Below are 11,057 nucleotides of genomic sequence, written 5' to 3' on the forward strand. Positions count from 1 at the left end.
CGCCCACGGCACCCCTCGGGAAGCATCCTACGCTCACAGACGTGGAGCACGCGGGCTCACTGGTAGGGAACCAGACCAAGGAGAAACTTGGTCCCAGTGAGCCACTGGCCCAACTGCCCTGGCCTGGACTCATACTTGAGGGGAAAATCCCGAGAGCAGTGAAACCTGTCACCAGCTCGCTTGCAGCGGCCAACACCCCCTTTTACCGGGTCTGCACGCTCCTTCCCCCAGAAGAGGAAGCTGGGCTCTCACTTCTTGTTCCACTGTTTGAAACCCGCAGGGAATTAGGCCCTCGAAATCAGGTTCCTAAGAACTTCTTTCAACCAGGCCCAGGTCCTGAGCTGAACTGGACCAAACAACTCTCTAACTGCCAGAGAAGCCCGTCCACTCACGCTTTATTATTCCACAGAGCTCTCAGAGCCCTCAGAGAAATGCTTCGCCCTTAAACAAAATAATGCCAGCACCTGCGTGTCCTGGCTTCTCGGCTCTGGGTGCAGAAGGGAGCACCTCCACGGAGGAGGAAAAACCGGGGCCTGTCGGCTTCTTAGTTCGGTGCCGAGGGCGCCGGCCTGGCCACAGGCCTGGCCACGGGCCTGGCCACAGCTGCGGCAGGAGAAGAGTGGTTTGCTATCTTTTGGAAGTTTACTAGAGAATGAGTTTGGGCCAGTTGGTGTTTACATGCTTAGTCACTACAGAGCTGGTACTGGGTGCAGGAGGGGAGAAGGCTTGCTGCTTTGCTGGTCACTGGAGAAGTCACCCCAGGAAAGTGATGGGCTTCTCTCCTAGGTCCGAGTGCCAGGGCTCAGAGCTGGGGCTCTCAGGGAGACTCCACTTCTGCTTCCAGGGCCTGGCTCAAGGGGATGAGGGTTGTTAGGGTCTCCGTGTAGTAGGGGCCGGACACCTGCTGATTGTGGTGCATTAGGCTGACAAACTTTTGGCCCAGTTCTGCCAGCTCTGCCTCAATGAGAGTAAGGCCTCGGGGGAGGCCTAATCAAGAGCGCTGCACACCAAGAACCAAACAGCATTTGAGAAACAAGTGGATCCGCTGATCTGTGAGCGGGAAAAGACAGTGAGAAGGGACAGGTCAGGCGCCTTCAGGGAGACACGCTGCCCTGCACTCACCAGGTTCTGAGTGAGCTGAGACACTCACTAACCTACTCACTTGGCTAGACTTAGGGACTTTGTTTTGTTTGGTGGGGGGAGGGGGCTGCTATGTAGCTCCCAAGGACAAAGCGAAGATGGAAAACTAGTGGGCTAGTAAATTTTTGACTATTCCAAAGATTACTTAGGTATCCATCAGTTAGATCCTACCAAGCATTTGACATACCAGAAAGATCTTAAATTGATTCTTTGGATGGGCTGAGGCGAACAGCAAGGCCATGTTCATAGCCTCCACTCCAGCGTGGGATGGTGGAGGGGAATCGCTGCCATGCGAACATGTCTGCCAGTATAACTCAGCATCAGTTTCTTGTTGGAGGGGGGTGGGTGCCACAGGTCACAGACCACAATCGGAAAATGACCTAGAAGGCCAGAGATGACTCAACCAGGTTGGTTGGACAGTATGCCACACCTACATGTCATGGATTCCTGGGTGCAAATCTTTCTTAGAACCACAGAGTCGGTCTTTAAATTAAAAAAGATTTATTTCAACCCAGCATTTCCAAAAACTAATGCCCAAATAACAACTTGCCCAGTGACCACGCCTGTCCCTGTTAAGTGGTTCGGTAGCTGACTTGCAGGGCTGGAATCTACCTCTCTTCACGCTGTCCTCACCCCCAACCTCCAACACACACTCACCGATGATGCTGCGGACACAGTTCTCCTTGTGGGCAGTGTCCTGGAGCTGTCCCACCAAAGAGGCTGTGTTGTCACTGCTCGGAGCAGCAAGGCCCATGTTCTTAAGGCTTTGATTGATTTCCTGAGACATCCGTTCACTCACAGTCAGTATGGCCTCCTCAGGCCGAGACCATGAAGGACACTCAGCTGGCACCCCCAGGTGGCCCTGGCATTGGCCCAGAGCCTTGAAGCTCCACACCTGCCACAGGGCCCAAGTGAGGGAGACTCCCAGCCCTCCTCCTGCCCTCACCCAGCCCTGGGGAGCCACAGAGCCCAGTGGGCAGATTCAGTGTCTTCACTCTCACCTCAGGATATCGACTGTTCTCTACAGACAACACCACATTCTCCCTCTCAGTGAACAAGATAAACTGAAACCAACTCCGGACAGCATTTGGTTTGGCCCTTGGATCAACTCAGTATTCTTTGGTCCCATGTAATTTATTTATATGTATGTATGTCTATACATTTTTCAAGACTTTCTTGGACATTTTCCATGGCTTTTTGTCCTACTCTCACCAACTAGAGTGACAAACCTGGCCTTCTGATTCTGCTGGCGTGATGTCCGGCAACACAGTGGACATCATTCAGTACTGCTGACCCAGCACCTCCCAGTGCGTGTAAGTAAGACCAGCCCACTGCCGCCCACTCAGCCACAGGATGACTGCGTTGTAGCAACAAAATGATGCGTCATTTTGTAGCCTCTGCACTACTCTTCTGGAAGTTTGATTTTTCTTTGTCACGAGCCTCAAGACCACTTATAGGAAGACACCAATAATCTCTGTGGACGGTTCCAAAGGGCCTTTCTGTGGCTGGTGGTGGAACGTAAGCAGTTATTCCTTATCTCCTGTCCTCTTACCACATGCCATGTCCTCTAAAGACACAGAACCTACGCAGCTCACCTGGAATTCAATTCCTCCATGGAGGCTTCGATTCTGCATTTCAGCTTATCCACAAACTGAGGGGAGCCAAACAGAACGCTGACAGAGAAACTGCTGGTCACCAGCAAGACCGAGGCCGGGATGGTCAAGTAGAGCAGCTGTGACTGCAGCTTCTGCAGCCGGGCTCTGTCCACCAGCAGCATCTGAGGACGCAGAGGGGACAGGTGGTCAGAGAGCAGAGTCCTGTGGAGGAGGGACCTCATACAAGCCCATAGGCAGTGCCCCACACAGGCTTGCCTCAGGGAACTCTTCATCTCAGGGTCCCAGAGAAGAAGGTTCAGGAAACCCTGGGACGGCACCACTGTGGGGCTAAGGGGCTCGGGGCTGTGGGCTACCCCCTTCGGAGAGGGGCAGGCCACCCCACAGGGGTCCGGAGCTTCGGGGCAAGCTGGAGGCAGCGTGGCAAGGTCTGCTGCTGCTCAGGTCCGCCACCCGGTGGTGCGATCCAGGAGGCCTGGCTCCGGGCAGAGTGCAGGAGCGGCTTCAGCATCTGTACCCCTGACTCTTGGTTCTTTCCCAAATGTACTCCTGGTCCATAAACACATGCTTATGGGTGCCCTTTTGTCTTTGATAACTGTTCCTTCTCCCTCCCCCTACTGAGGAAGAAACTTTCTGTTCCTCAAAGGAGGCAGAGTACTCTGTAGTGATACAAAAGTCAGACCCAAGGTCATATCTCCCCACGCCTGCCCACAAGTTATATATGTGCTTGGCTGTTTGTCGAGGAGTTGCTGGAATTTAGCCCGTTCATACTGAATGGAATGTTCCTGCAGGTGGGGTTGAAGGCTCTGGTGGTGTAATTCATCCTGTGCGTTTTCATCAGGCCCAGGACCCGGAAGATCCCCCCGATGCAGAGAAAACGAAACATTGATTCTGTGAGAGGGGATCCAGTGAGAGGCCCCAGCAGAAGCCACTGAATCACTGCGTTAGAAAACTAGAGTAAACACAGCTCATTTCCTTGCACTACCACATCAAAATTACAACTAACATATAGAACAACCGTCACTCAGAACCATCAGAAATCAATGGAGGGCTGAATATAGAATTAAAGTAACCTCATCCATCTACAACCACGTGAATAAAAACTTGGGAAGCATATCTCAGGAGTGAGGAGTCCCAGTCGAAGACCAAGGCCCCCAGTCCAGGGTTCCAGTGCCAGGAAGATAAGTCCCCACAACTTCTGGCTGCAAAAACCAGTGGGGATTGATTTGGTGGAAGAAACTTCTAGATTCCCAAGCAGTTCCTCTTACAGAACCCACACACGGACCGACTCAGACTCACTCCCTCTGAGCTCCAGCACTGGGGTAGCAGCTTGAAAGGCACCAGTGGTGACAGGGAGGAACTGAAGTGTCTGATGTCAGGGTGAGAGCTGAGGGACAGCTTCCTCCTCGACAGAAAGTTGGCCGTTCTCCTGTTTCTGAACCTCCCCCCACAGAGCCACAGAACTGGCAGGCAGGTGCCACACTTGAGAGTCCATTAACCTGGCTCACACTGTTTGACCCACCCCTCAGATCCCCTGAGGCTCTGTCCCACCCAATTTACAGCTTTTCCATGAGTGGCTGGTTTGGGCTCCAGCTTCACAAGTTCCTAAATACCCTCAAACAAACAACAGCCAGCCTCAGTGAGCCCCAGACCCCATACTCTTGCTCAGTGGCCCCAGGCCTGACACTAGCCCAGCTGGCCAAGATTCACAGGCTGGCTTTGCCCGGGAATCTCCAAGCCCAGTACATGTAGCAGCCATCTCAGATTGCTTTATAGCTCATGCAGGGTGACCCTGGGCAGAACACAGGGCGGGGCTGACCTTGGCCTGCACCACCTGGGAAACCGCAGGGCCTGCACACACAGTGGGCAGCTACAGACCAGGTTGGAGCACCACCACCCTGCCCCTGCACAGCTGATCCTCCATGAAGGGCAGAGGTTGGTGGTCAGTGGTCAGAGCCAGTCCTTGCAGCTGACTGGCCTGGCTAAATCCCTCCCATTTATCTGCCAACAGCAACCAAGGCTCAACTACAAGAGGAGGGTGTACTCAGGCCACACAAAGGCTGCAACTCCAGTATCCAGCCTGAGTGATAGAGGACACTGTGCCATTGGACCCTACAGGACACCTACTACATCAGGCCATGCTGCCAAGACAGGGACTCATAGCAACTCTACCTAATACATAAAAACAAATAGAGAGAGGCTGCCAAAATAAGGAGACAAAGAAACATGGCCCAAATGAAAGAACAGATCAAAATTCCACAAAAAACCTAAACAAAATGAAGCTAAACAATCTATCAGATGCAGCGTTCAAAACACTGGTTATAAGGATGCTCCAGGAATTTAGTGAGGACCTCAGCAGCATAGAAAAGATCCAGTCAGAAATGAAGTATAGGAAAGAGACTTCCGGCTAAGATGAAGACACAGGTAGATATACTTAGCCTCCTCATACAACCAAAAGAAGGACAACAACAAATTTAAAAACAAAAACAACCAGAAAATTGAACTGTATGGAAGTCCGACAACCAAGGAGTTAAAGAAGAAACATTCATCCAGACTGGTAGGAGGGGCAGAGACAGGCAGCCAGGGTGGTGAGGACACACGTCAAGGTGGCAGCTGGAGGACTGAGCAGAGGAGGCAGTAGCTGGTGGTCCCACATTTGTGTACAGATAACCCAGGAGGTACAACTGTGGAGCAAGACAGACTGCCCAACCCAGGGTTCCAGCATGGGAAAAGAAAGCCTCAAAACCTCTGGCTATGAAAACCTATGGAAATTGCAGCTGCAGGAGAAACTCCCACCCTCACAGGAGGGTGCATTGGAGAGACCCACAGGGTCCTAGAACATACACAAGGCCACCCACCTGGGAATCAACACCAGAGGGCTCAATTAGCTTGTGGGTAGCAGGGGAAGTGACTAAAAGCTGACAAGAGCCAAGCAAGCGGCATTGTTCCCTCTCAAACCCCTCCCCCACATACAGTGCCACAACGCTGTGATGTGGGTTGCCCCATCCTGGTGAATACCTAAGGCTGTACCCCTTACAATGTAACAGGTGTGCTGAGCGAATAAAAATGGCCCAAATGAAAGAACAGATCAAAACTCCAAAAAGAACTAAGTGACAAAGAGATAGCCAACCTATCAGATGCAGAATTCAAAACACTGGTAATCAGGATGATTGCAGAAATGGTTGAGTATGGTTGCAAAATTGAGGGAAAAGTGAAGTCTATGCAAAGTGAAATAAAGAAAAATATACAGGGAGCCAACAGTGAAGGGAAGGAAACCAGGACTCAAATCAATGATGTAGAGAATAACAAACAAATAAACATTCAACTGGAACAGAATGAAGAAACAAGAATTCCAAAAAATGAGGAGAGGTTTAGGAACCTCTAGAACAACTTTAAACATTCCAACATCGAATCATAGGGTTGCCAGGAGAAGAGCAAGAAATTGGAACCTTATTTGAAAATATATGAGAGAGAACTCCCCCAATTTGGCAAAGGAAATAGACTTCTAGGAAGTCCAGGAAGCTCAGAGAGTCCCAAAGAAACTGGACCCAAGGAAGCACACACCAAGGTACATCATCATTAAGTTACCCAAGATTAAAGATAAACAGAGAATCTTAAAAGCAGCAAGAGAAAAGGAGACGGTTACCTACAAAAAAGTTCCCATAAGACTCTCAGCCTATTTCTCCAAAGAAACTTTGCAGGCAAGAAGGAGTTGGAAAGAAGTATTCAAAGTTATGAAAGGCAGGGGCCTACAACCAAGGTGACTCTATCCAGAAAAGCTATCATTTAGAATAGAAGGGTAAATAAAGTGCTTCTCAGATAAGGTCAAGTTAAATCAGTTCATCATCATCAAGCCCTTATTATTTGAAATGTTAAAGGGACTTATCTAAGAAAAATAAGATCAAAACTATGAACAGTTGAATGACAACAAACTCACAACTATTCAACAACTGAACCTAAAAACAAAAACAAACTAAGCAAACAACTAGCACAGTAACAGAATCACAGAAATGGAAATCACATGGAGGGTTATCGGTGGGGGAGTGAGGGGGAAAATGTACAGAGTATAAGTAGCATAAATGGTAGGTAGAAAATAGACAGGGAAAATGTAGAAGCCAAAGAACTTATATGTACAACCCATGGATATGAACTAAGAGGGGTAATGCTGGTGGGAAGCGGGATGAAGGGCAGAGGGGAATAAAAAAGAGAAAAAATGGGACAACCATAATAGCATAATCAGTAAAATATACTTGAAAAAAAGAAATGAAGTATACACTAACTGAAATAAAGAACAATTTACAGGGAAACAACAGTACAGTGAATGAAGCCAAGAATCAAATCAATGATTTGGAACATAAGGAAGCAAAAAAACCACCAATCAGAACAACAGGACAAAAAGAGAATCCAGAAAAAAACAAGGAAAGTGTAAACAGCCTCTGAGACAATTTCAAGCATTCTAACATTTGCATCACAGGGATGCCAGAAGAAGAGAAGGAGCAAGAAATTGGAAATCTATTTGAAAAAAATAACAAAAGAAAAATTCCCTAATTTGGTGAAGGAAATAAACACACAAGCCCAGGAAGCACAGAGAGTCCCAAACAAGATGGATGCAAAGAGGCCCGCCCCAAGACAAATCATAAGTAAAAGGCCAAAAGTTAAAGATAAAGTGAGAGTCTTAAAAGCAGCAAGAGAAAAGTTAATTAGTTACAGGGGAGTACCCATAAGACTGTCAGCTGATTTCTCAAATGAAGTTTTTCAGGCTTGAAGGGATTGGCAAGAAATATTCAAAGTCATGAAAAACAGGGACCTACAGCCAAGACTGTTCTACTCAGCAAAGCTGTCATTTAGAATCAAAGGGCAGATAAAGAGCTTCCCAGACAAGAAGAAACTAAAGAAGTTCATCATCTCCAAACCATTATTATATGAAACATTAAAGAGACTTATTTAAGAAAAAGAAGATCAAACCTATGAACAATAAAATGGCAATAAATATATATCTATCAACAGCTGAAACTAAAAAAACAAACTAAGCAAACAAGAACAGAGACAGAATCATGGATCCAGAAATGTTTTGATGGTTGCCAGATGGGAGGTGGATATGGGAGAACGGGAGAAGAGGTGAGGGGATTAAGTACAAATAGGCAGTTACAGAGTAGCCATGGGATGTAAAGCACAGTGTAGGCGGTGGAGTAGCCAAAGAGCTTACACGCATGACCCATGGACCTGAACAATGGTGAGGGAGTGGGGGTGCTGGATGGAGGTGGGAAAGAAGAATTGGGACAGCTATGCTTGTATAATCAATAAAATATAATTAAAAAAAAAGAATTAGAGGGGCTTTAAAACTCACTTAGTTCTGCCTCCTAAATTATACAAGAAGATGCATGGCCCAGGACCAGAGGCTCAGAGTGAGAGCACGGCGGAGCGGGGGACACAGGCCTCTGGACCCTGAAGCCTCTGAGCCCAGTCTGTTTCCACAACAGCCGTTCTGTTGTCTCTTTAAGAAGGGAGTCGGTGGGAGGACTTCTGCCAAGATGGAGGTATAGGTGGATGTGCCGTGCCTTCTCACACAACCAAGTTTAGGGACAACTAAATATTAGCATCAGAAAACACAACCAGAACACGGAAAATTGAACTTTTCGGAAGTCCGTTAACAACAAATTCTTCAACCCGACCGGTAAGGGGCGAAACCGGCGTCTCGTGAGGGGTTGCACGGGAGGACTCCGGTCGGACGGACCCAGGCGCGGAATCCAGACGCGCGAATCCAGGCGCACAGGTTCCAAACGCAGGATTGGACCTAGTGAGCGACCGAGCAACCCACCGGGTGAGCGACTGCTGAGGAGACAGTGGGGAGGCGGTGCTGCGTGTTGACTGCGGTTGCCTGTCTGCGGGCGAGTGGACAGGTGAGGGAGTGGGCGGTTGGACCGGGCCGGCGGTCCCCGTGGCATGCGGCAGTAGAGGGCTCCGCCATTTCCCTGCTCTGACCACGCCCCCACATACAGCGTCACAACCCAGCGACCTGGGAGTCCAAGGCGCCGCTTCTCACATTTAAAGGGCCAGAACAGACCAAAAATGTCGCAGGAAAACCTCAAAGCCCCAGAGATAAATCTAAGCGACGAAGAAATAGCAAAACTCTCAGACGCACAGTTTAAAACACTGGTGATCAGGATCCTCACAGATCTGGTTGATTATAGCCACAAATTAGAGAAACATATGAAGGCTAAACTAAGGGAAATGAATGGAATTCCACAGGAAACCCATAGAGATGAAAAGGAAACTGGGACTCAAATCAATGGAGTGGACCAGAAGAAAGCAAATAATGGCCAAACAGAAAAGAGTCAAGGAGCAAGAATTCAAAGAAATGAGCAGAGTCTTAGGAACCTCCAGGACATCTTTAAACGCTCCAATATCCGAATTATAGGGGTACCAGAAGGGGGAAAGACACAACCACCAGTGGAAAAATTATTTGAACAAATAATAAAAGAAAATTTCCCCAATCTGGCAAAAGAAATAGACTTCCAAGAAATCCAAGAAGCTCAGAGAGTACCAAAAAAGTTGGACTCAAGAAGAAACACACCAAGGCATATCATAATTACATTAGCCAAGATTAAAATGAAGGAGAGAATCCTAGAAGCAGCAAGAGCTAAGGGGACAATCACCTACAAAGGAGTCCCCATCAGACTGTCAGCAGATTTCTCAAAAGAGACCTTACAGGCAAGAAGGGGCTGGAAAGAAATATTCCAAGTCATGAAATCTAAAGACCTACAACCAAAATTGCTCTATCCAGCAAAACTTTCATTTAGAATGGAAGGACAGATAAGGTGCTTCTCAGATAAGATCAAATTCAAGGAGTTCATCATCACCAAGCCCTTATTATATGAAATGTTAAAGGGACTTATCTAAGAAAAAGAAGTTAAAGAAACATGAACAGTGAAAGAACAACAAGCTCACAGTTATTAACAACCACACCTAAAACGAAAGCAAACTAAAAGAACAGCTAGATCAGGAGTGGAAAGATAGAAATGAAGATCTCAAGGAGGGTTAGCAACAGGGGAGTGGGAGGAGGAGATGGGGGGAGAAGGTACAGAAAATAAGTAGCATAGACAGTAGATAGAAAATAGATGGGGGGGCAAGAATAGCATGGGAAATATAGAACCTAAAGGACTTGAGACACATGGACATAAACTAAAGGGGGGTAATGGTGGGGACGGGCAGTAGGGTGGAAGGGAATGAAGGGGGGAATAGAACAACTGTAACAGCATAATCAATTTAAAAAAATAAATTAAAAAAAAAAAAGAAGGGAGTCGGTGGGAGGACACACAAGCACACTAACAGTGTCTCCGGGAGGTGGATTATAGGGGATGCTGTTTCTGATGCCATTTTTGGACCAATCACTTTTTTTTTTTAATTTTCTGTGTCTGGATCTTGGTTTCTATAGCTGTGAACTAGGGATAACCCTTGCCAGTTCACGTTATGTGAACTACAAGAGAGCTTGAGAAAGCGGAATTTGAATGATTTGGAAGAAAAGGCTGCGCGGTTTTACGAAAGGACATTACACAGGGGCCAGTCCATCTAAGGATAACTGGGGGCCCCTCAAGGCCATCTTTGGAAAAGAAAAGCTAACAGGCCAGAGAAAAAGGAGTTAGTCGGGTCTCAGCAAGGAAGAGCCAGCCAAGACAGGGGCTGCCAGCCGGGGCCTGGCCCACAGGAAGGGACAGGTCGCAGAGGACAGTAATCAGGCTTCACACCTGAATAACCGAGCAGGGTCTGTGATGCTGTCCAGTCTCTGCACAGCTTCATCTCCAACCGGTGCACCCAGCAAAGTCACTGTGTTGAGAATGTACTTGGAGAGGTGAGGGACCTTCAGGGCCCCGAGCTCGGCTTCCTGCTTGAGGAGGCCCATGTTCAGAGCTTCCTCGATCTCACTTCTCAGGCGGTTCTGGCGTGGTAAGAGCAGTGACAGCAGGATCTGCCCAGGACACAAAGTCAGAAAGGGGTTAACAGGACAAAAGCCCCTTGTCAGGCCCTCTTTACCAGAGCTAACTGGACCCCATAAAGTATGACTGCCTCTTGTTTTACCAGCCTTTATCCTCAGGTCTGGAAAATCACTGGAAGCACCCCGAAGGGGCAGCATATCCTAGAACTTATGAAACAGGATGTGCCAGACCACAAAGACCCTGCACCCAAAGACAGCGTCGGGACAAGCTGCAGCCTATACAAGATCGACCGAAACACCCTGCTCCGCAGCCACCCGATCACCTAACAAAAGCTCAAAGCCCCCACCCCCCAGGGCTGGTGTGTCTCTCC

The 11,057-nt window shown here is 48.2% G+C and overlaps 1 protein-coding gene across 1 annotated transcript; it reads right to left on the reverse strand.

Annotated features, from left to right (window-relative positions):
* Positions 1-959: 959 nt before the first annotated feature.
* Positions 960-10,653, reverse strand: TCP11 (t-complex 11). Its single transcript, XM_037144359.2, is given in 9 exon segments — positions 960-1,069; positions 1,798-1,966; positions 2,741-2,917; positions 3,012-3,028; positions 3,031-3,228; positions 3,481-3,564; positions 3,567-3,617; positions 9,707-9,719; positions 10,513-10,653. Coding segments are annotated over 9 exon segments (960 nt in total).
* Between the last annotated feature and the right edge of the window lie 404 nt (positions 10,654-11,057).

Source organism: Artibeus jamaicensis, unplaced genomic scaffold, assembly GCF_021234435.1.
Source record: "Artibeus jamaicensis isolate MK-2021 breed Jamaican fruit bat unplaced genomic scaffold, CSHL_Jam_final contig_1539, whole genome shotgun sequence".
Taxonomy (NCBI): domain Eukaryota; kingdom Metazoa; phylum Chordata; class Mammalia; order Chiroptera; family Phyllostomidae; genus Artibeus; species Artibeus jamaicensis.